Source organism: Camelus dromedarius, chromosome 9 (genome assembly GCF_036321535.1).
Source record: "Camelus dromedarius isolate mCamDro1 chromosome 9, mCamDro1.pat, whole genome shotgun sequence".
Classification (NCBI taxonomy): Eukaryota; Metazoa; Chordata; class Mammalia; order Artiodactyla; family Camelidae; genus Camelus; species Camelus dromedarius.
Genome location: NC_087444.1, coordinates 61120812 through 61145443, shown reverse-complemented (window position 1 = coordinate 61145443; position 24632 = coordinate 61120812). Strand labels below are relative to the sequence as shown.

General features: G+C 50.5%; 1 protein-coding gene across 6 annotated transcripts in view; it reads right to left on the bottom strand.

Moving 5' to 3' along the window:
• The window catches only part of ZNF536 (zinc finger protein 536), a 414729-nt gene that overhangs the window by 226549 nt on the left and 163548 nt on the right, over positions 1-24632 (bottom strand). For all 6 annotated transcript variants that reach the window (XM_031458545.2, XM_031458544.2, XM_031458547.2 and 3 more), the window contains one exon: positions 1265-3436. In XM_031458545.2, the coding sequence (XP_031314405.1) occupies positions 1265-3434 (2170 nt within the window). In that variant the 5' untranslated portion in view covers positions 3435-3436. The remainder of the gene's footprint in view (positions 1-1264; positions 3437-24632) is intronic.

Here is a 24632-nt window from a genome sequence, read left to right as displayed (position 1 = left end):
TGGTTTGTAATAAGCCAGCAGCCTCACACTTTATTTTAATACTAATTTTGTCCTAGACGAAGGGGATACTGAAGCATGGCGATAACAACGAAACTAAACTGGCATCTACTTAATAAGTGTAGCAGTGAATTGCCTTCAATACTGAAATATTTATCGAAACTGAGAAGGAGGGGGAGAAAAGAAAAAGAAAAAAAAAACTTTTAAAAAATGACCCTCAACAGTGTGCTGCCACATCTTTAACAGTGGGCAATGCAGTGCCTTGAGGTGCCTCAAACTGTCTTTCATTTTCTAGACTTAATGGCTGATTGCAGAAATCAATGTTGCCATTAGTAACAGGGTATTTGTTATGGCATGATTTCCTCTGTTGTTAGGCTGCAGAATGATTACAGTATTAGCGAGATGCTTTCTTTATAAAGGGCCAGAGATATAACTTTCAATTTACTATCCATTAGTAAGGGGCTTTGGAAATATGGATGAAGGCAACAAGCTTACCTGCTGTTAGGTAGTGATTTTAATTTAGCTGTCTTAGGCTAGTGGTTTTTTTTGTTTTTTTTTTTTCTTTCTTTTTTTTTTTTTTCCCCCCAAACTGGGCCAGGAAGCTTCAGCATTTCACAGACATTTTGATGACAGATTTTCTGCTTTGCTATTTTAGACCCCAAAGCTGTATCGCCCGTGTAACACAGTACAATTTAAGACATGAAGTCACGCATCTGTGTTTCAAACCTCTGTGCTTTTCCAAACCATCAGAGGAGAGTGGTGTGGTTCTTCAGGTTAGAAGCACCGGACAGGTGAGCCAAACTGTCCTTTTGGAAGGGGACCGGAGACAGGTTTTGTCTAGGGAGAGACACTGAAGTGCCCAAATGAGAGAATTATGGCCATAAACTCAGAGGGATGGATGGGGAGGGTCTGCACTTAACACATTCACGTTCATGGATGGAGCCAAACGGCAACTCCCAGATTCCAGGGGTGATGGCCGATGGGGTCAGGGCATGAAATAGGGAGAGACAATTAATCACAGCAGAACGGCAGGCTATGCCTGCTGGCAAACGTACCAACAGACCATCTCCGGAAGGAGGGTCAACTTACTTTCCTACCAGCCACTCTTCAAGGGAAGGCGAAAAGTCGAAATGATAGCCTTTCCTTGAGGCAGGACAGACAGGCAAGGTGCCCCTACACCACCACTCTACCGGGACCTCAGAACTGACTCTGCAGGGCAGGCAGGGCCCTGGCCCAGCTGCTGCTCCCCATCTCCCAGGCCACCTACCTGAGGAGGACGGCGAGGAGGGGTGCGGGCTGTCCTCCTGGGCGCTCCCGGTCTGGGAGAGCCCACCTCCGACCCCGCTCTCCTCGGTGACGTTGGAGGAGCCCGGCGTGGTGGAGCGGCTCACGGACTGGGACTCCTGGTCGCTGCCCGAGCCGCGCCGCTCCTCCGGGCCCACGTGCAGCCCGTCCTCCTCGCCCTTGCGGTCCCGCTTGTGCACGCGGGAGTGCACGACCACCTGGTGGTAGGTACGGAACACTCGGCCGCAGTCCGGGCACTCGGTGGGCTTCTCCTTCATGCTCCCGGGACCCTGCAGGTTGTACTCGAGTGCCTGGTTCAGCCCGTGTGACAAAAAATCCCGACTGCCTTCTAAAGGGTCGAGCTTACTTGGCAGGTCTCTCTGATTGCCCACTTTAGTGCTGTGAACCAAATCAGCAGGCGTTTTCTGCTTGGAGCCATCTGCTCCCACTAACACGTACTCCCGCTTCTCCTTACCAAACATAACTCCGGCGTTTGCCAAAGCGTCTTCGTGGTTGCGCTGTAGCTGGTGCTCTTTAGACAAGAAGCCGTGTTCCATGGCCATGCCCCTGGCCATGAGCTGCCAAGCCTGGTAGCTGTTCACGGGGTCCATCTCGGCAGCCTTGGCAGCCGCCTGCAACCGCTCGATGCAGCTGGATTTCAGCGGCGGCACGAGGTTGAGGCACCCCAGGAGGGAGTGCTTGTCGCCCTCAGAGACGCCGTGCGCCATGCTGGAGATGGGGGTCAGCAGCTTCCCCACGACCTCCTTCTCCTTCATGGGCAGCTCGCCTTTGCCGTAGAGCTGGCTGGGCTCGCTCAGGCTGGCTTTGTCTGAGGCCATGAAGCCACTCTGCAGGCAGGAGAGGTACCGGGAGTACAGGTTGGCGTGGGCCTCCTGGGACATGCCGCCCATGGGCACAGGCACCTCGGGGTCGCTGGGGGACTTGTTCTTCACTGACAGCTTGTTGAGGTGGACCTTCATGTGGTTCTTAAGGAACCAGGGCTCTTTGAAGCGACGCCCGCAGATCTGGCAGCAGTGCTCGAAGGAGTCCTTGTGCTTCCGCATGTGGCCCTTCAGGAACCACGCCTGGCTGAACACCTGGCCGCACACCTCGCAGCGGAATTCGTTGGCCGACTGCTCTCCGCCGCCGTTGGGGCCCTGGCCCTGGGCTGACTCTGCCGTGATGTGGGCCTTCTCCACGTGGCTGATGAGCTCCTCTTCCTGCGAGGCCGCGAAGTCGCACAGCGTGCACTTGTAGGGCTTGTGCAGGATGCGGATGTGGCGGTCCAGCTCCTCCCGCTTCTTGAACTTGCCCTTGCAGAAGGTGCAGCGGAAGCCGGCGGCTGGGGCCACGGCATCCTCCTGCACACTGGCCGGCTTGGGCGAGGGCACCGGGTTGGCCACGTCGGGCACGCTGTGGTTGGTGGGCAGGGCCAGGTTGCAGGCGGCCAGCGGGGTCTGCTGGGCGTGCGGCAGGGGCTTCAGGTCGGGCCGGGGCTGCAGCAGGCTGCTCTTCATCTGCTTGTCCCGCAGAATGGCCCTCTCCTCCAGCTCGTGCAGCAGGCGGTTCTCCTCGCGCACCCTCCCGCGCCCCTTACCCAGGTTGCCCAGCTTGTGGGTCCGCAGGTGAATCTTGAGGTTCCCCTTCTGCGCCGCCCGGTGGTCGCAGTACGGGCACTTGAAGGGCTTCTCGCCGGTGTGAGTGCGCATGTGCAGGGAGAGGATGCTGTTGAAGCGGAAACGCTTGCCGCACAGAGGGCACGGGTACTTTCGGTTTTTGCGGGCATCGTCCTCGATGTCGCTCATCTGGGACATGATGCCCAGGTTCTGCCCGTTGAGGAACTGCTGCAGGTCCACCCGCCCGTTGAGGCTGGTGTCCACGTCCCGGCCCAGCTGGTTGGCCAGGAGCGCCATCTGACTGCCCATGGGCTGGCCACCCATGGGCACGAGGGCCTTCTCGTCGAGGGGCGCGGGGGTCTTCTCCTCGGGGTTGGGCCGCGGATGCAGCTCGGGGAAGGCATGGCTGAGCTGGGAGGTGATCTGGTGCAACTTCTGACTCATGGCATACTGGCCGTTGAGGACGGGGCCGCTCAGATGGGGCTCAGCTTCCGGCGCTGCCGAGGACACTCCAAGGCACAGACTGGCTTCTTCCATCCCTGAAAATAAAAAAGAGAGTTCAGATCCGTGCCAGGTACCATGGCGCAGTGAATCAACCGCATCAGCTGGTGGGGAATTTGCATTTCATGCCTTACCTACACATAATAATGCTAAGGAATTATAGTCAAAAACAATAATAAAAAAATGAATTATTAAATGCCAATTATGCAATATGGCATTGCTCCTCCAATTTGTTTTGGCGATAGATCGTCTTCCTTGTATTTTCTATTTACAGACTGCAATTATTCATTCACATTTAAATTATTAATGTTTTACCACTTTCAACACCTAATAACAAATCAAGGGTCTACGTGTTAAACTTTTCCTCCTCTCCCCTCTTGTGTGGCCCCTGCACCTGTTGGTTCAGTTCAGAGTTTGCCATAGAGCAGAATGGCTGGTTTAACCACAAGACCAAACAGACTCTCTTGGAACTTTTGTTTCTGGTTACTATATTCAATACATTCGCCAGTCTGCGATGAAAGAGATTATTTTATGATTTGGCACACACATACACACACACACACACACACAAAATCCAATGGCACGATATTTACTGGTACATAATAAAACAAGATAATGTTTTGGGAAAAAAATAAAGTAAAGGACAGGCTTTAGAACAATAAAAGGGATTTTGCTTTAGTCAACAAAAAGTGCAGTAATATCTCATTAAGCTGATTAGTATGCTGCTTAGAAACAGTACTAGGTGCTGTAACACATGATTATAATCATAAAAATCCTTCAGTGTTTGCAAGGAAGCATTAACGAGGTATATTAAATTTTAAGGAGACTGCGAGTAGCGGCTTTGCAAACCTCAGAGATTAAGATTTAACCCTTATGTTACGAAACACTGTTATTTTGTCATTTGGTGACTGTGCCCATCAAAAGAAGTATAAATTATCTCATGATAGAATCTTAGTGGATTGTTGTGACTGCTCAGATTTGGGTAGGGGGTAAAGACTTACACCATAGGGTGTGCTCCGCCAGTCCTTCAACTGGCCTGGTATCTGCGGCAGGCACTTTGATTGGGCTTAAAGAGATCTTTTATAGAACTAGATAAAAACCAATTAAAATCCAGGGACGATGCCATGGGAAGTCTCGACCAAGTTTGAGTGTTTTTAATAACTTTCCCAATATACAGTAATGAGTACAAATTGTACCTGCAGTATGTGTTTTGCAGAAAATTAGAACCCAAAGCTGTTTGTTAAACGCTAACACTCAAAGCCGGTTTGCATAATTGTCTTTAATAGTCCTCTCTGCCCCTCTCCAGCCCATGCAGAACAGCTAAAGCCAGACCACTTCCGGGGAGGGGGCAGAGGGTACGCCCCCTCCACATCAGAGCATGAGGGGAGCTCAGCTTTGAAAGGCAGTGAATCCATGCCTGGGGTCCTTCTATTTCCAGATCTGTCTTCCACTTGAAGGAGTCCAAATTCGTTTCCTGCCACTGGAACAGCTATTGCACATCTAGCCCCTTTGAATCCCAATGTTTAGATGTGTTGGCCAGCCAGGTGGTCTAGGAGCACCGCTTAACCCCAGCCAGGATGGATTCCTGGGCCAAGCGGGTCCCCGGGGGGACCTGTGGGGACAGAGCTCAACTGTGGAGGAAGCCCATTCAGCCCCAGTGAGGTCTGCTGCCCACTGGGCTTCCCGCCAGGCAGACCATGCACAAATGGAGGGTCTCCAATGGGAGACCTGACTTCCTTGGCAAGAGGACAGAGGCTGTGAGTCCATCTTGCAAGGGAGGGGAAGAAAAAGACGTGACGTTTATTTCCAAGGAAGGAGAGAAACTGTACCATAGTGCAGGGTTCACTGTCCATGAACAACTACATACACTCACACCCACACATAGGCACACAGTCATTTGCAGTAAAAGAATGCTTCTGATTTCCATCTTTCCTTTTTGTCTCTGGTGGCAGTCTACAGTCAAAAAGAAAAAAAGGAAAAGAAAAAAAAGCCCATTTTGGAGCCTGGTCAGAAAGGAGCAATTTCTTATGGAGATTCCTGCATTCATTCAACAAATTTGCTGAGTTCTCACTGCGTGTCAGGCCCTGTCTTTGGCACTGAAGATACAGTGGTGGGCAACACTGGCCAGTCCCAGCACCCATGGCACCCACTGACCAGCAGAAGAGAGCAGGCCTGGTGTGAGAAGTTGTTCAAGCAGGACTGGTTCCTGGAAGGGCCCCGTCTAGAGCCGTTTCTCCACCTTCAAGCCCCATCCAGCTGTGCTGGCTCCCCTCCTGAGCAAACACGGATCATGACCCCAGAGCCACTTAAGAGTGCTCAGAATTCCACCCAACAGCTCTGGGGAAGTTTGGAAAGTCCAAAGCCAACATGGATGGCCCACTTCCAAAGGCTGCCCAGTTGGCCAGCTCAGAAGACATGAATCCAGGAAGACGGACTATTTTCAGGTTACAGCTGCTGAGCTGATGCCAATTCAGCAGGAGGGAGCAGAGGCTGAATGTGCACTCGAGCAAAACTACAGATCAGGTTGGATGAAAGGCATCGAGGTGAAGACCACCGACCCCCATTCATGCTGCACAAGAAACAGCCCAACTTGTCAAATAATGAACGTGGAGAGTTTTCAAGTTAGGTTTGGATATGGAATTCTTTTATGATGCTTACAAAAATTTTTTCAGAGTCAACAAAGCTTTTTTTAACTTATTTTTAACCCCCCAGGTGCCATCATGGAACACAGAATGTTCGAGAATGTGCAAAGGCACCGGTGGCACCCTCTCATGCAGGTCTCAGCTCACAGATCCCCTTCTCACAAGGGACCTCCAAGTCCACCCCATCTGGGAAAACCTCTTTACCTCATCACTTTACTTTCTTCTTCATGGCACTTACCACGGGGCAGTTTTCCTGTTGACCCTTTCACAAATGTGCTCTCTTCCCGGCGGGCAGGATCGTGTCTGCCTTGGTCCCAAATAAAGCCTCAGGGCCTGGAGCAAAGCTGGCTCCTAGGTTCAGCATGTCCTAACTGAATGGATGAATGAATGAGCAGACCCTATAAACACAGCCCATAAAAGAAGACTGGCCCTGAAGTTGAATCACTTTTACCCCAACTGCAGGGGATCCAGACTCAGCTTTTGCACAAGTCCTCGAACATCCACAATCAGAATCTGTCAGAGTCAGAAGGGCCTTGGGCTCCCACTCAGAACCTGGGGGTCCAGAAACAGCCCGGGGAGAGCCGTGTCCCCAACCAAATTTTCCATTATATGTAGCCATGGTGCCCATCCCAGGCTTGGACCACTGCTGATGGCCTAGCTGTGGCACTGGGAGATGGAGATGGAGAGAAGCATCCCCTTGAGGACCTGACCATCCACCCTGGGATCCATAGGAGAACCCAGAACTTCAGCCGAGCTGGCCAGCTCACCAGGAGATGCTCTGAGGATTACGGCCCTCACCCCCTCTAATGAGTCCCAGCAGAGCCTGTGCAGACAGAGCCCTACGGTGAAACAGGGCCGCACCTGGCAATCATCTCAGAATGCTCTGTGAGACCTGACACCCCGTGATCCCACAAGCAGGAGCAGGCGCTGCGATGGGTCAGTCATAACCAATGCCAGCTGCTAGACTCAGAGCAAGAAAGGGGAGTGTGAGTTCTTGGAAAGAGCAAGGGGTAATTGGTGTGCTGTCCCTGGGCCAAAGCAGCCGAGGCAGGACGAGCTGGCCCCAGGCCCGGCCTGGGACTCACAAAACCTGGGTCGGCCCCAATTTCTCCAGCCTTGACACTTCACCCATCCGGAATTCATGTACCCCTATCTCGCTCATTCGGTAAATACTTGCCAGGGGCCTTCTGTGCAGCTGCCCTCAAGGGCCCCTGGGTCCAAGGGGCCAATGCAGGCAAGGTCACCAACAACAGGGATGCAATGCAAAGGCCCCAGAAAGGCTGAATCCAAAGTTTAGAGAAAGGAGAAACCATCGCAGCTGCAGTCTATAGGGGTGTGGGTGTGCGCACAGGGGTACGTCTGGGTTGGGGAAGGTGCAGTCCCTCCCCAAGTGGAATTCCTCTAGAAATGAATACAAATGCGTACCCTGGGAAACTAAGGGATCCCTTATCCTACCCAAAAGATTGGATCCAACTGCAGCCTAAGAGCTCGTGGGGCTGGGAGGTGGGGCTGGGAGGTGGGGCTGCTCGAGGGGCCAGCATTCTGATGGAGGGTGTCATTACTCCCTTCCCCCAGCCCACAGGGAGAACGCCTTCCCTCTGGGACCATGCTGCTGCCTCACAGGGCTGCGGTGAATGTCTGCCAACATCCCTGTCAGGGCCTCTTGCCACAGGACACTCCCCTGTCCGGACAAAGGGGGCAGACACACACATCGACACGCAGCACTGGCCCCATGAAGTCACTAATACACAGGAGCACTTTATCCTGCACACGCAACCTATCCTCCATTCCCCAACCCTGGCTCTGGAGCCATTATCTTGTGTTCCAGCACCTGAGGGGCCCACATTAAGAAGCCAGAAGCCAGCACAGAGTGGGCCACGATCCTGGGCTTAAGGCAGTTAGGCAGCTGGGACCTTCTGGGAAACCGGTACAATAACTCATCTTAACCCTCTCACCTAGGCTGGAAAACCCTGAGCACAACCAGAAGCAAGTAAACAAACGACTAAACACTGAGAACAGCTCACCCAGCCTTCAGCTCATGGCCCCAGCCCAAAGCATAGCAGGAGGATCGATAAACTCTGGCTGACTGATGGAAGGAACCAACGCACATGTCATTTACCGAACCGCGGAGAGGCAGCCGGACCTCCTTACTGAGGCTGGACAGAGGCCACTGTGACCTGTCCAGTCTGGTGCATCGTCCCTCCAGTATGGAAACACTACACATTCCACCCTGGTCCTGAGCTTTCCTGAGCCCGTGGTCATGGTTGGGCACTGGGGCACTCAACCCAACTTGTCAATATTGAGGAAGAATCAGGCTTGGGTCTAATCCTGGTCGCCGTGGCATTCCTCACCATGGCATCCTCTGAATGCAGGCAGGCGCCCCAGCTGAAAGCTTCTGAGGGCTGGAGGTTTTCTTCTTGAGCTGTGCAATTTCATATTTCATGACGAGGGCATTCTCAGCATTTGAAACCCACCATTGGATGCGCAAATTATCAGAATACATTCTGTCTCATCATCCCCATGGCTGCAGGTACAGAGGGCCATTCAGCTGCCTTTGATGGTCTAATGGTTATTTTGATTTTGCATTTCTGCCTTCAAGACTATTTCCTGTGATATCAATGACAAAAGTTTTCACTTAACTCTTCCAATAGAGAACCTAATTGTATCTTTCACTCAAAATGAAATTTAAAACTATCCGGACACCAGAAATGCCAGCTGCTAGGAGTCTAAATAAATTTTACACAAAAACACAGTTTCATTTTGCTAGCACAGGAAAAAAAAAAAAGTAATCTTATGAATAGTCCCCAAAATATAGATCTTGCCAGTAAGTTGCATGAAGGAGTTTTATCCTTATACCATGAAAAAGAATAGCTGGGAAATAAAATGACTTTCAAAATAACCATTTCAACTCGATTTTTAAAAATCAAATACTGTTGTCTACCCAAGCACAACTAAATATTCCCTTTTTTATCAACGGGGTAAAGGCGCTGTCTGGGAAACCTTGCAGGAGCCCCATACCTCCCAGTCGCTGGGCAAGGGGTGGGACTTGGGTTCACAGCAAGGGCTGCAAACACCACTGTAGGTTTTACGCCAAATCGTGTCACAGCATGGGTTTCTGACAGTAGCTGGACCTGCTTCCTGGGGCCCACAAATGACCCTCTGCCCTTCCCCACAACCCACCTTACTTTCTTACCCTTCGGGTAAGCAGTAATTAAGACAACTTTATCTAGAATAAAATGGCTTCTTATTAAATACCATTTTTCCAATTGTTGTAGCTCAAAACTGTTTAACCAAGGTTGTTATAAGCATAATACACTCCTGTTCTGAAATACAGAACACCAGACTACTGAACCTTTTCAGGGTCATTAAACAGCTGTAAACATTATTACAAAAATAAACCAGAGATTTCATGCTTACATTTTGGCCTAGAGCTTGCTATGCTGAGCGAGTACATTTTTTCATCTCTTACAATCAACGCTTGGTGACATTTGGGCATCCAAACAAATTACATCACAAACATTACTGAGGTGGGCAGGATACTGAGTGGTTTATTTGCCAGATGATTAATAGATAAACAGGAGGGCAGCGCGGGTGACCTGTTCCGTTTTGACTGATGTGTAGATGACGCTATGAGACAGGGCCAGAAATGGTTAAATCCTTGCTGAATTTACTAATGAAAATATGATATTCAAATAGGGCTGCTGGGTATGGTGACCGTGTAACCAGGAGAGCATGGTCAAACTCCCAACATCCCCTTGTGCATGGAATGTTGGCCGAAGGGTCATCATCTCTGCTTTTTTTTTTCTTTTGACTTCTTTATATATATACATATATATGTATATGTGTATATATATAAATACATATAGGCGAGGGGAGGTAATTAGGGTTATTTATTTATTTTTAGAGCAGGTACCAAGGATTGAACCCAGGACCTCACGCACGCTAAGCATGAGCTACCGCTTGAGCAATATCCTCCCTGCTTGAGCTATACCCTCCCCCTCTGCTTCTAATGGGGAGTTGAACTCGCTGGGCTTCGCATATGGCCCTACAGAACCCCAGGCAGCTTCTGTGTTGGTAGTACAAGAGTTGGAGGACTTAGAAGAAGAAAAAAGAATTAAAAATTATCCTCTCTTTGAAGACTCTGGGTGATTTCAACATTTTCAAGGCAAGGGAGGTCTCTCTAGCATGTTGGCTTTTGGAGTCTAGGTTGAAATTGGGTCCCAGAACTAGACATGGGTGATGAGCACACCAATGGGAAAGGAAAACACCCACGAAGAGTTCCCCTGGTCATCTTCTCAGACCAGAGCAGACTTCTGGTCTGCGTTCCTGGTTCACTATCTGCCCACATCACATAGCACACAAAGCTGGGCAAACAGATGTTGGGGATGGAATTAGACCAAACTCATACGGGGGTGGTTGTTAAGACTATGCACTTGTCAGGTAGTATGAACTCTCAAAAATAATAATAATAATAACTGTCATCACCACCATCTTGACTGCAGCCATCACCATCATCACCACCTACATCAACAACAGAATCCTCATCCTTGTCACGTTCTTCTTCCTCATTCTCGTCCTCCTCTTCGTGGCAATACCAGGTGCCAGCACTGTGCCAGGCACTTCACGACCATTTATCTCATTCAGGCTCATACCACCTTGGGTGGTAGGTACCATACGAGTCCCATCCTAAAAATGAGGAAACTGAGGCTGGGAAAATTTAAACCCCACAAGGTCACACAGGGGCTCCCTGGGAAGCCTGACTTCAGAGCCCGAGCAAGACATGCTGGGGGTGAGGGGATGGGGTGGGCTGCCTCCTGATGTCCACACCACACTCAGTCTTGCTGGGGTGGACACTGAGAGATGCCAGCCCCTTCGTTTGTGAAATGTGTAGAAACAAAGGAAGCCACAGCTTGTGAGGAAGCTGAGGCCAAGGAGCCAGAGCTCTCACAACCATGTGCGCTCAAAAGTGGAAACAGGCAGGGCATTCCAGAGAAAGCACCTCAGAGAGGCGGCATGGGCGGGGAGGGTGCAGGAGGGCACTGTGGGGCTAGAAATGTGGCACGTCTGTCTCCCCTCCTGGGGAGAGGGTCATACAAACATTTATTTGTATTATCTTGTTTTTTATTTAATTTAATTTAATTTTATAATTGAAGTATGGTCAGTTACAGTGTGTCTATTTCTGATGTACAGCATAAAGCCCCAGTCACACATATACATACATGTATTCATTTTCATATTTTTTCATTAAAGGCTATTACAAGATATTGAATATAGTTCCCTGTGCTATACAGAATCATCTTGTTTTCTTAACATCCATAAGGGCAGATATATGATCCCACGTGCTCTTGTCCCGTGTTAGGTGGGTTATTCCCCCAACTAGCCTGAAGTTAAGGGCAGAGAATGACCTTGAAATTACCATTAACGTGCGGCCAACTGCCAGCTCTTCCGCTGACATCTGTTTGACCTTGAGCACCTTCCTGAGCCTCAGATTCTTTGTCTCTAAAATGGACCGGCAGTAACTGTCCTACATACCTCACAGGGTTTTGAGAAGGCCAGTGGGGTTGTAGGAGAGAAAACGTGGCATTTAAATTATAGAGGGCTATCCCTTTCTCAGGTGCCGACCACAGCAGCCTTTGAGATCTAGAGAGGACCTTAATTTGGGAGTGGAGTAAATGCTGAGAGGTGAAGGACATAAACAAGGCACATGAAAGGGCTTAAATAAAAACTGATTCATCGCCAGCTTTATAGGTGCATCTGTAAAGTGGGCCTCATACCATTCAATAACACCTTTTAACGCCTGCATCTGGCAAGAAGTGGGGCAGATCTGCAGGTACACAAGCAAGACCAGGTCCTTGCCTTTGAAAGCTGACTCCAGGAAGGGGAAGAAATGGGCTCATGATGACCACAGACAGGGGTCCGGTGCTGAAACGGGATTCCTCAATGTGCTGAGAAGCTGTGTGTGGTGGGGGAGGGGTGCAGGGGAGAGAAGGGAAGGAAGGCCAGTGAGGATAATAACTGGGAAGAGGTTGGTCCTCGGCTGAGCCTAGAAGTAGGCAGAGAAGATGAGGAGGGTGTGTGGGACAGAGGCGACAACATGTGCAAAATGCATAGAATGTTCCTGCGGAAGCAGGAGAGAGCGTGGGCCAGGCACTGACTTGAATGTCAATCTGTGCAGCATGGAGTTTATATCTGGGGCAAAATGAGGGCTCAAGAAGCCCCCGTCGGAGTCGTCACATAACACATAATACTTCACAGCACTGCTGCGACATTATTAGTTTTCTACCAAATGTGGATCAGAGAAGATGGAGAAAAATAAGGGGTGAAAATAAACTCCTAGACCACAAACCAAACATGTGAGGGCCCAAGTTCTCGTGGTGGTGGTGCAGGAGAGAGAAGAGGACACTTAGAGTTTGGAAGAAGGCATTGGTCTCCTCTTTGTAACAGCAAAATAGTGCAAGAAGGACCACTCCACAAACCTCCCAGAAGCCCACCCCAAATCTAACCTCTATGCTCCATCCTGGTGTCACCTACTTCTGGAAGCCTTCCCGGATTTACTCCATGCTGCAGGTGATCACTCAGTCCTCAAAGCTCCCATGCAGTTTCTCTGAAACTGTTCAGACATTCACAGTACCTCACTGCGTGGCTGTCAGAGGTCACGCTTCCTCTCCTCTTCTGCTGGGGCTTTGTGAGAACCGGCATCTCATCAACCCCCTGTCTGTAGCTCCTGGAGGACCCAGTCCTACCAAAAGCTGTCCTCTAAGCTTCTGATGATCACAATGCAGGAGAGGAAAGTGGCCCAGAGGATCACAGAAATGCACAGCCCAGGCCTCTCCCCCCAGAATCCAGGCCATCAAGTGGTGCTTCCATTTCTCCCAGATGGGATGGTTTGGGAAGGAAACGGACCCCTAATATGCTGTACTTGATTTATGTGAACTGTGTCCACCCCCTCAGGAAAAGCAACAAAAACTATATATATATATATATATATATATATATATATATATATGTATGTATAAGCTTTTAATGAATGTCCTACCTTTAAAATGATATCTCAAAACTGAGAAAGATACCAGCAGCTGTCATGGAGAGTATTGATTATCTCTCTCTCGCTGGCTCCCTCTCTCCCTTTTTAAACAGACTTTGTCATGACAGGAAGTTAGATATTTCATCCCCTATTAACCTGCCTTGGGTCCCAGCTCAGTCTCAGCACATAGCTCCTGCCCTAGAACAAAACAGGGGGCTTGGTACCCACAGGACTCCCCAGAGCCCCTTCCTCCCAGAGGGCAGTGTTTAGCTACACCTCACCACCCTTCTACGACCCTGATGAAAGCCGTTTAAGTCTGAGCACTTCTGGACTATCATATCGTGTGGAGCAGTTTATTTTCATTTCACAGAAGCCTCAGATTTGATTCGGCGCAAAACTAAATATAATGTAGAATCCACATATGCAAGAGTGATCAAAGAGGGCCTGATTGTGAAGTCTTCGCAGAAGCCGGCCCAGGGAGATGCATTCATAGGGGCGCCTGTCGAAGGCATAGGCTCAGATACACATCATCTCCTAAGTACACACAATCATTACTGAGCAAAAATCCAGGCACACCAGCTGCCGGCAACTACTGGGCTCAGGCCAACAGATGGGGCATGGCCGGGGCCAGGCTGGGACCTCGGTCTTTTGCGGCCCTTGAAATCTTCAGTTCAGTGTCTCCTGCTCCTGGGCAGGTCACCAGGCTGGCCTGGCCTGGCCTCTGCTGGGCCAGACTCCTGGGAGAGGAGGGATGGCCGGCCCATGAGCTTCTGACCAAAGGGGCAGGGACATCTGCTGGCGGAGCCCAGCTGCTGTCCCAGCAGTGGGTGTCACCGCCACGTGCAGATGGCCTCCAGGGACAGAGATGAATTTCCAACAGACTTCCCAGCTCACATGGGCTTGAGGAGGGAGCACCCACTGCCAGCTCTTACTCCAATCTGTCAGAATTAGGAGACAGGACTTCCCTTTCCGGGGGACCAGATGAGGGGACTTGGTGCCCCCTTGGGCATCTTGTTCTCGCTGTCTGAAACACTCTCCCCGCAATTTCCACGTGGTCCCTGTGCCCTGCCCTCAGGAGGTAGATTAAATGCCACCTCGCCCAGGAGGCCCTCCTTGATGCCCCAGGCCCAGGGCAAGAGCACTCATGTCTGTCTCCACAGGGCTCCTCCCGGCTGACTCCTTCCCCTCACAGTGGCTTTCACACTGGGGTGGCTCTGTCTGTGTACTTGACCAGGAGCCCCATGAGGGCGAGGACCAAGACCATCGGCTTCACTGGGGGGCCCCCAGCACTGGCACGGAGCCAGGCACAGAGGATGCACTCAACAAATACTTGCCAAATGAATAAATGATTAAATTAGGAAATGAATGAATGAATGAAAAGACCCAGCAACAGATGCTGCAGGTCTGGTGCATAGCATCTCTCCTTGAGGGAAATGGGGGGCTCAGGGGAGAAAGACCACAGGCCACTCCTGAACCACCAGGGCAGGCCATGCTCTCCGCTACCCACGGCACAAGCCAGGTGACAAGTCCACTCCATGGAGCATGATCTCAAATGCCATCCATCCTGAAATATCAGCCCAGAGATTGTGATAACATCTGAGTCCTTTCACTCGCAAAAGGGTCAGGAGACTGGAGGGCTGCTGAAGGCAATGACCACATCTCGTTCATCTGTCTGAGTGTCCCACAGAGGAGGCCCTCCGGGCAGGCCGACAACCAGGAGGACACTGCCATTCCATGCCCCAGGCTCACTGCACCCCGAGCCTTGGCTGACACCTCCCTCTCCAACCCCAAGATCCCGTCACCCCAAGATCCAAGTCCTTGCACACAGTCAGGAATGAAGGGGACAGTTAGAGCAGAACAGAATGCCCCTTCTTGATGGCATGCACCCCATGGAGTGTACCCCATGCACCCCTGCACCTAGAATAGTGCTCACACAGCAGGCCGGGAGCAGTTGTAGAATGGAGGTCTCCCCCAGTGCACCAGCAGGGCTGGGCACCCACCCCAGACAACGGCCCGCCCCACCTGTACCAGCTAGGCCTGTGCCCTCCCCCGTGGGCTCGTCCACTCCCAGGAATCACACCTGCACCCCAGCCCAGACATCTCTTGGCTTGGTAAGCCCATATCCCTCTCTGAGTCACAGCTTCCCATGTGACAACCAAGGAGGCTGGCCAGGTTGGCCACTACCCTCAGCTACTGTCTCTCCTCCTGCCTCCTGATTTATGCCTCTGTGGCCCACCTGACAGGGAAGGGACCTCTCAGCCAAGCCCTGATCCTGAACCATCACCAATCACAAAGAACAGCAAGAGCTGAACTTCACTGATGCCGAACACCAAGGGAGACATTAAAAATTAATGTTTCTCTTCTCACAAGGGAGGAGGTGCCATTAGCGTGCTGGTCCAGGGCCATAAGCATCCCTGGACAGTCGGTCCATCCCTCCCTGGACAGGCTGTACCTTGTCGTCACAATCATGACACCGATGTGTCCCCCACCCTCACCTCAGGTGGACCGGAGGTATTTCCTAAGGAGAGGCTTTCGGAAGCTGTGAGGCAGTCTTAAACTCCAGGAGCTCGGTGTGGTGGTGCGATTGGAACAAGCAGCAGCTGGCATTTAGAAGCCACCAAGGTCAACCGCCCTGCACTAGTGTTACTCCTTGGGGTCCCAGAGGAGTCTCATTTTTGGGACTCCGAGTGACATGGAAAAGATTCTTGCTGCCAAAGGTAAACTGTGTCTGATTCCAAAAGAACTAGAGGCCTGTGAGCTCCAAGGTGGTACCTCCTTGGTCACACGTCTGTGATGTGGGGCAGTGATAAGGTTGGTGGGAGGACTAGGAGCGGTAATTAATGAAGGATGCTTGAAGCAGGGCCTGGCGCAGGGCGAGCGCTGTGGCAAGGTTGCTGCCGCTGCCTTTCCTTCTTCTATAACTACAGTGACCGTCGGCACGTCCACACTGCCCGGCCTTTACTGTGTCTACCAGCACTCAGTCCTGGGCAGTCACCATCGGCAAGCCCGCCGTGGCAGTCAGACGCTCCCAAGGCCTGTGTGGCAGTCAAGGGGTTAACAGCCTTCCCTTTATTATTTTTAAAAAAGTGCTTGCGGTTAATGAGGGAAAATTCAAACCACCCCCCATCATTTGAAATCTGGACAAAAGGCATGTGAAACAGGTAATTCACCGCAGAAATGGAATTTGGCTAATGACCACAAAAATGTCACTCCGCACTAGAAAGCAAAAAGACGCCAAACAATAGCGAGGTTCCATTTGAAAGTAATTGTATCAAAGGTTGTACCCAGGCCTTGGGAGGACCGGAGACTTCCTCCGTAGCATCAGGGCGCCGCCACGGCGGAGCATGGAGGAAGGCGAGGTGGCCTTGCTCCAACCACAGCATCCCTTCCCAAGTCAGAAACCCAGAGCCATGACGCAGGGTCGCGGGGTCCTAAACACCACTGACTGTCACTTTGAGGAAGCCAGCCGAGGAAGGCAAGCCTTCTAGAAAGCGCTTGCACAAGGGAAGTCCCTGGTGCTAGAAGACCAAGCTCGGACTTTCTGCTTTACCCAGAGGGACCTACTAGAAAGCATCCAGGTCTTGCCAAGGAAGCCAGTCTGCGTGGCAGCAGCCTGTGTACAGTGGGATACAGCTGGACCCCATCAATCAGCTCTGCCTACTGGGGGGTGATGCCCAAGCCTGATGCCAGCCTGTTTCTGCCCGCTCTCTCCTGCACCCATGGGTTATCTCCATTTAAGTACAACAGGCAAAGATCAAATGGCACTGTTTTCTCTGTGGCACAAACTAGAGTTCACGTCAAAGACTTCCACCGAATGGCCATTCCATCCCCTATCCAGTCTCACTTCCCACCACCCTCCTTCACCTTCTCCTCAACTGCTTGGAGAGCACTTCTCCACACCATGAATGAGATCTGTGCCTCCCTTGCACAGAGAACAGTAGGGCGGTAAACCTGGAGAAACCTCGGAGATCATCTAGCTCCTAATCACTTGGGCTGATGTGCCCATTTTATAGATAGGTAGACTGAGGCCAGAAGCTAAGGTGATTGATGACCCACCTACAGTTACAGATCAAATGAGTAGATATGTGTCTGTATCTTACTTCTCAGGGTTACTTCCTAAGCACTCAAGACATTTAGTAGGTGCTAAGTAAATGCTGGCTGGCTGGCTGGCTGGCTGGGTGGATGAAAGAAATAAGGCAGAAATAAATAGATGCACAGTCTAACCAAGAAATTCTGGAATGTCCTTGCCTCTACCCACTCATTGGTGAATGAGGGCCAGCAGTTGCAAAAAGACTTCAGTCATATACCTTCCTCCACCAGACCCCAAGCTCACCGACCTCTTTTTTCATAATTCCATCTCCAACTGATAACACAAAAATTAGACTCTTGATTATATCATGTCCTGTGTGTATTGACCAACCTTGAGGTCCTTACAGTCAGGAAGCCTGTTAGCCTGGAGCCTGCCAGCCTTCTGCAGCGCCTGGAGCACGGCATGAAGCTCCTGAACCAACCAGCTGCTGCTGCCTGAGTCTCAGCCACCCTCAGGGATCTGAGATCCTCCCAGGAAGCACCTGCAGGGTGGTCAGAGGCTGCAGCCAGCGCACCCAGGACTGAAGAAGTTCAGGATCCCCCCAAGTGCCTCCTGAGAAAGCAAGCAAGAAGAGCGAAGATGGTGTGGGGGGCCAAAGATATCCCCCATTTAGAAACACACTTCAAGAGGCAGGAGAGAATGTTGCCATTCCCTCATTCATGTGTTTGATTTGCATCAAATTACATCAGGTTGATGTGATGTAACGTGACATCCCCCCATGAAATGCATAAATCAAGGCACCCCATAAATTTAAAGGAACAGAGCTCTTTTTCAGAAGTGGCTAATTACTCATAAACAGCAGATATTTTATTGCTGTTAAAGTCAGTAGCAGGTTTTTAATAGCCAGAGCGTTTTGTAACTCAAGCTTTTCATAACACGGGCCTGGGGAAGCCAAGCATTACCTGTTTGTAGCTCCCTCGAGTGTGACAAACATCCTGCAGAGGAAGACCACTTCTGGGGGGGCTCCCACAGCCAAGCCCCGTGGGGGTATGTGATCAGCTCTGCTGGGAGGGGAGCCTGGCACTGAAGCCAACCCTCTGTCTGGGAAGGGGCTTCCCGTAAACCTCACCCCCACGCTCGAGACTTTTATGGAGATCTGGGACTTCCCGCACACTCATGGGGATGGTTTCCTGTCTGTACCACTGGGGAGCAGAGTTAACCAGGTGCAGACCACCACCAACTGCAGGCACTTGGACAGACATCCAACTCCCTCCACCCACACCCACTACAGACCCTGCATGGGAGAAGCCCTCTCTTCCCCCTCAGTCCTGGGGTTTGGGTGGAATGTAGCCAACCCTCAGACCCTGGTTGTGGGAGTCATTTGAACAAATAAGAATATCCCAGTCCTTGGCCTTGGTGATAGGTTCAAAACTCAGCAGGTGACCTAATTCAAGCTAATCAGACTGAGGGCTAGGGCTTGTTAGTGGGCCACAGAGGCTTCACTCTCTGGTGAGGTCCGGAGCTTCGGCAGCTATTTTGCTACCAAGAGTCTGAAGCTGCTGGAGGTGGGGATGCAGCACCCTGGGATAAGACCAGTGCCAGGGAGGCAGAGGAGAGAAGTCACATGCTAAATAATATAATCTGAGCTCCTGGATCAAATGACACCTGAAATTGAAACATTTACATACTTTGCAGTTACACCTCGTGGTACTTTAAGCTAGTTTGGGTTGGATTTCCTGTTACTTGAAACCAAAAGCATCTTGGCTGATAAAAGACCTCATCCTCCCTTCCAGAACCCCCTGTGCCTCTCGCCTCTACTCTGCTTATCCAGCCTCCTCCTGCCCAGGATCATGACAATTCATTCCCACCTTTGCTCTCTCCCAGTGAGTTCGTTCACATCTAGACCAGCCACACCCAGAAAGCTCCACACACCCCGAGGTCCTGAGGCACACACTGACTTGGGGTCTCCGGGAAGTGTCTGGTATGAAGGGGAGAGGAAAACCGAGCCTTCTGTGTGCCCTGGACACAGAGAAGCCTCCACAACAGGCTTCCAGGATGTGTCTCTCACCCTGCCCAGCTGTCTCCTTGCCATTTGCCAAGGGATCTGGAATTCCACCATTGCGTCTTTCCCATTAGGGCTTTTCTTGTTTGCTTCAAAAGTAAGAGTGATTTTATCTGTTTAGTCATGGAAGTCCAGAAGACTTCACGAGGCCTGTGTGGCTTTACGAGGCTGTCCCTGAGCAGAGAGTCTCTGCACATGCTGTTCCTTCTGCATCAGTCCTCCCCTCCCCATCTGCACTGTGGGTAACTTCTTCTGCAACTCCACAGCCAAATGTTACTTCCCCAGGGGTGCCCCCCAACTTCCCTAGACCCCACGGATGCCCTATAACAGGGCAGAACTCTGAGTGCTCAGCCAAGTGTATCACCTATGCTCAACAGCAATGTCTACTGGCTGATGAAGGAGAGTGAAGCCCTGGAGTGTTCAGTGTCTCGTGGTTTACAAAGCACCTCCTCACCCATCATACCCTTTGTTCTCTCTGCCCACCCCGCACTGTAAGGACTCCTGGTCTCCTCTTCACTGTACAGAGAGCCCCGGAGGGACCAGGCTCCTACCCAGAGCTCCTGCTCCCGAGCGCAGGCCCCTCTGCAGACCACCATGTGCACGTCAGGGATGCAAAGGCATCCGGACACGTGGGGCCTGGCGCGGGGCACCCTGGGGTAGACAGAGAACCAAAGGGAGAATGAAAATGAACTGCAGCCAGGCCTTGTCTCCAGCCATGCCTGCAGCCTGGAGACAATGTCCCTGGGCTGGCATTCGCTAAGCCTCCGGGTGGCCACCGGGAGCAATCCTTCCCCACCCCCCGCATATACTCAAGCAAGCAGGGAGGCAGCGCAGGCCCCTGGCAAAGCACATGGGACTGGGTGGAGAATGTGTTGCCCAGGCCCTGGGAAACTTGCCCTGTGTCTGTCTTCCAGAGGCCACACTCAGCCGGCTGGCAGGGAGTCTGACACCACCGGTGCTGGCCTCCCTTGGAATCCCAGTCATGTTGCTGCTTGTCTGCCCGCCCCCCCCCGCCCCACCTCCCCGCTGCCCTTTGCGGCGACCACTCCCCTGGCCCGTGCCCTGCCACAGCTGCTGCGGCTGCCAGCCTGGCTCCTGCTGGAGCCCCAGGGAGGGAGCCCTGCCCCTGTGTGCCCTTTGCACAGGCTGGGCAGGCCCTCGGTGGCTGGGGACAGATTGAGCAGGCTCTGCAGCGCCTGTCATCTCACTCCAAGAAACCCAGCTGGCCAGGGACCCGCGTGTGCCACCTCTGATCTACAAAACTGCTTGTTCACCCCCAGCATCCCTGGACTCCACAAGCCCCAGTGCCCAGCAGTGAGAGAGAAAGGGATTTACGGACCCGCTTGTTCGCTCATTCATTTATTTCACCAGGGACAGAATAGCCAGTGGTTCAATTTCTGCCTCCCCCATCAGCCATAAACTCTGCAAGCGTCGTAACGACGTCTCCCACTGTTTCTGCTGATAACCCTGCGCCCACCTGAGTGCTGAGGGCACCCAGCAGAGTTTTGGCTGATTCAATTTTTTATTGTGAAATATACAGAATGCTCTTAATACATAGGTACTGAGTGGATGGAGAGGCAAAAGCATGGATGGATGGACGGATGAAGGATGGAGTGATGGATGGATGTTTGGGTGGATGGATGGATGGAAGGAAGGATGGATGAGACGGATGGAAGGATGGTTGGATAGATATGTGGATGGGTAGATGGATGGATGGATGGAGTGAATGAGCATCTTTTAAGTGCTAGGTACTATGAGGACTGTGGCGATGATCCTGGACAAGCCTCCTATAGAAGAGACCAGAGTCTTGGCCTGATACCCAGACTGACAGCAGGAAGACTATAGTAAGTGCCCCAAGGGATATAGCCGTGCAAGGAGGAGTCAGAATTCAGAGGAAGGTGAGGGGGGAAAATCAGAATCCATCATATATTGCTAGACATCTAGAAAATTTCTCTGGCAACAGGACCCCCAGGTTTGCCAAACATCCTTAGTCCTTTCTAGGAAAACTCATAGTCCTAATGAGTAGAGAGGCTGTTCTACCTGGGGGATCCTTCTGGTGCACTTTCCTGAGTTTTAAATCCATTTTTAAACCTCTGGGGTCAATGTGTCCTGTCTTCAGGGGTTTTTCTGCAGAGCTCTGCTTCTTAAAACCCTAAACTCTCCAGTAGCTCAGAGTCCCCTCACCTGTTTCAGAAAATGAATGAAACGAAAATAGTTTAAAAGGGTTTATAACCATGTCCCCATTGCAGGCCTCGCATATCCTCTTCCGGTGCTTTTTGCCAGAGCTGCGCTGCAATAAACCACCTTCTCGTTTTTGCCATGTTTTTTGTACCCCTGCTAATATTTTTTTAATTAATTCACTATTTTTTACTTTAATGCATTTAAAAGGAAACTATATCATTACCCTAAATGGAAATTTGTATCACTTGCTCTAAATTAAAGGTAATTATAAAAATAAATAAAATGAGCACAATGTTATTAAATTCTGGCTAAACACTGCTGCCTGCAGCAAGCTCTGGCCTGGGGCTTGCTCTCTCTTACAGAGGGAGCTGACAGATGTAGAGGGTGTTGGAGCCGGAGAGGGGACTCCCTCTGGAGACCTGGGGAGAGTTGAGGGGTGGGTCCCTCACCCTCTGACCCTAGTTAGTTGATGTGGGGGTCCCTGCATCTCCTGAAGTTGCCATGGACACCCCAAGGGCTGGCTGCTCCCCGGTCGGTGCAGCTCCTCCTTTAGTCAGTGAGGACCCCTGTAAGAAGTTCCAAATAAGTGGGAATAAATTGACCTTTCCTCCCTATCAAAGAAAAAAAAAACTTAATTTGAAACATACCTCTCCCTTCTCTGCCTCCTGGGCCGTCCCCCTACCTGTCTTTGACCTTTATTCCCTCCAAAGCCCACGGAATGCTGTCAGGGTCAGGGGTCTGCTCCATCTTCCCACGAGGACAGGGTGGTGGCCTCCTCTGCCCTTCCCTGGGGACCTCATCTCAAGAGATCTCTGCTCTCCCTCAGGTTCACAGAGAGTAGAGTCCTGTCAGCTCACAAGTGAAGGAGAGACAGTGAAACCAACCCCCAAACAAACACACATGATGGACAAGCTTTGTATGAAGCATGGTCAAGGTCTCCTGGCACCCAGAACCTGGCTCGAGTGGGTTATCCGCAGACTTTTCTCAGATAAAGCAGATAAAGACTGAAAACAGCAAAGCAGTTCCGAGACTCGACCCTGAAAACCTACCCTGGTTTTTCTCTTTCAAGAGAGGAACATTTCAAATATCGGCGAAATCTTTATAAGAACAACTAAACAGATGAGGTTTAGCTTCCCAATGAGCCACACTTTTTCCTCAAAGGGTGAAAAGGAGAATTTAGGAGGATGTTTTTAGAAAAGATTTTGTTTTTCCTGCTCTTGCCTGAGCTGATGTGTCTCACGCTGGAGATTATCTGCGCGGCAGCGGGCTTGTTGTAATTAACACACAAGTAGCAGCTCCACTTCCTAGTAATATATTTTCCTAAGACTTTGATGATGCTGAGAGATTTTGAATCCCACACTGCAGACTTTGAAGAAACTGCATTGGATAGAGACACCTTCGATGAAATTGAAAATAACTCGAGTTTAATACGCCGCCCCAGGAGCCTTGTGGAAAGAACGGGTTAAAGATATTGAGTGCACGGTGGCGCAGGGTGTAGGAAAGCTGGTCTTGCGGGGCCTGCCAAGGCATAGAGCTGTGTGATCGGGCCTTCTTCTTTGGGGAAGTTCCGGCCCCTGAGTGTCTTCTTTGGTCTCAAACATAAATGACTTCCTTAAAGGATTTAATTAATTCTTAAATGTGCACAGAGCCCATGAGCACAAACATTAACTTGTTAAAAGCATTAAGCCAGACTCCGTTCTCAGCTACTCACAAGCAGTTCCCCATGACATCTCTGGGAGTGTCACATGCAGGCTGGGTGCCCAGCACCCTTGGTGCCCAGCTCCTGCAAGCACCAGGCTGTGACTCATCCTGGGGCCAGCATCACAGTCTGGCCTCTGCTCCAGCCTCCAAAAAGAAGCACCCGGGGAGAACTCTGTCCTTCCTCTGCTCTGCTTTCTTTCCTCTTCACTGAGCTCCCCGGGCCACTGATGGCTTCTCCGTGCCTGGCAAGGACACCAAGGAGCAGAGGGCATGTTGGGAGTCCTGCCTGGATGGGGTGAGCTGCGGTGAGTGGGCCTCACACCGAAGCCTCCCCAGATTGAGCACATTAGGAGTGTGAACACGCTGCCTCTTCCCAGACCCAGCCCAACCCCCCCTTCTCTGGGCTCCTGCCCTCCTCCTACCCAGAACTCACACTGCTGATTCACTTAAATAGCCGGCTCTCCTCTGTTCACCCAAGTTTCCTTTATGTTGTCTGTCTTGGGTGCAATCTGATTCAAAACAGCAGAAACAGCATTTACCGCCTATAAATAGGCAATACACACACATACACACGTGTGTATGTGTACATATGTGTGTGTGTGTTTCATAACAGTATCTGCTACTGGGAACTGATAAGGAACATTCTTAAATATAGTATTGGAAAGGATGTAAGTTGATAGTATTTTTTGGAAAGCAGTTTGGCATGGCGTATCAAAAAGTCTCAAAAATATTTATAACCTATGACTCAGTTTTCCACTCCTAGAAGAAACCCAGGATTCTGTGAGCGATGAAGACAAAACTGAGCTGAAATGCTGCTGATAGCAGCAAAAGACGGAGTTGATCTAAATGTCCAGAAGTTGGACGATGGTTCGATTAATGCTGCTACAAATACTACGCACTAAAGTTATGCTTTCAAAAAATATTTCAGAGGATGGAGAAATGCTCATGACATAATTTTAAGTGAAAGAGAAAACTATGATTACAGTTTGATTCCAGTTCTGAAAAAGAAAAGTACATATGTATATAAGATAATGAAAGGAAATATAACAAAATGTTAACCAACTATAAACTCCGGGTAGGCCTGGGGTGGTTATGTCTTCTGATTACTATTGTGTATTTTCCAAAATAGCTCATGGGCATGCATCATTTCTCTAATCAGAAAAATAGAAAAGTTATTTTTTAAGAGAAAACCGAAATGAAAGAAAACCCACTTCTATTTGGCAGAGATCAAATTTCAACACTTTTTAAAAAAATTTGGGGGTAACTGGCCATATATATCTAGTTGGATTGGAATGATATAAATGAGAGTTTACAATAATAGTAAACTTTATAAAGATGGAAATGTTTTGATTGCATACTTTTGACTAAAATGTGATTCACAAAAGTGGTGCTTTAGTGAGGGTTGTATGAAGGAAACAGGTACCTTCCGAGTTGGTCCACAGGGATGGAAAGCCTTGCCTCCCCCACCACCCCTTCTCAGAGGAGCCACCCTCTCTGCCCCCCATCTCTGCCCATCCCCAGCCACAGTCCTAGCACAAAGTGATATTCCAAAATATAACGGAAATGAGCAAATAAAGATGCCGTCTCATGAAGA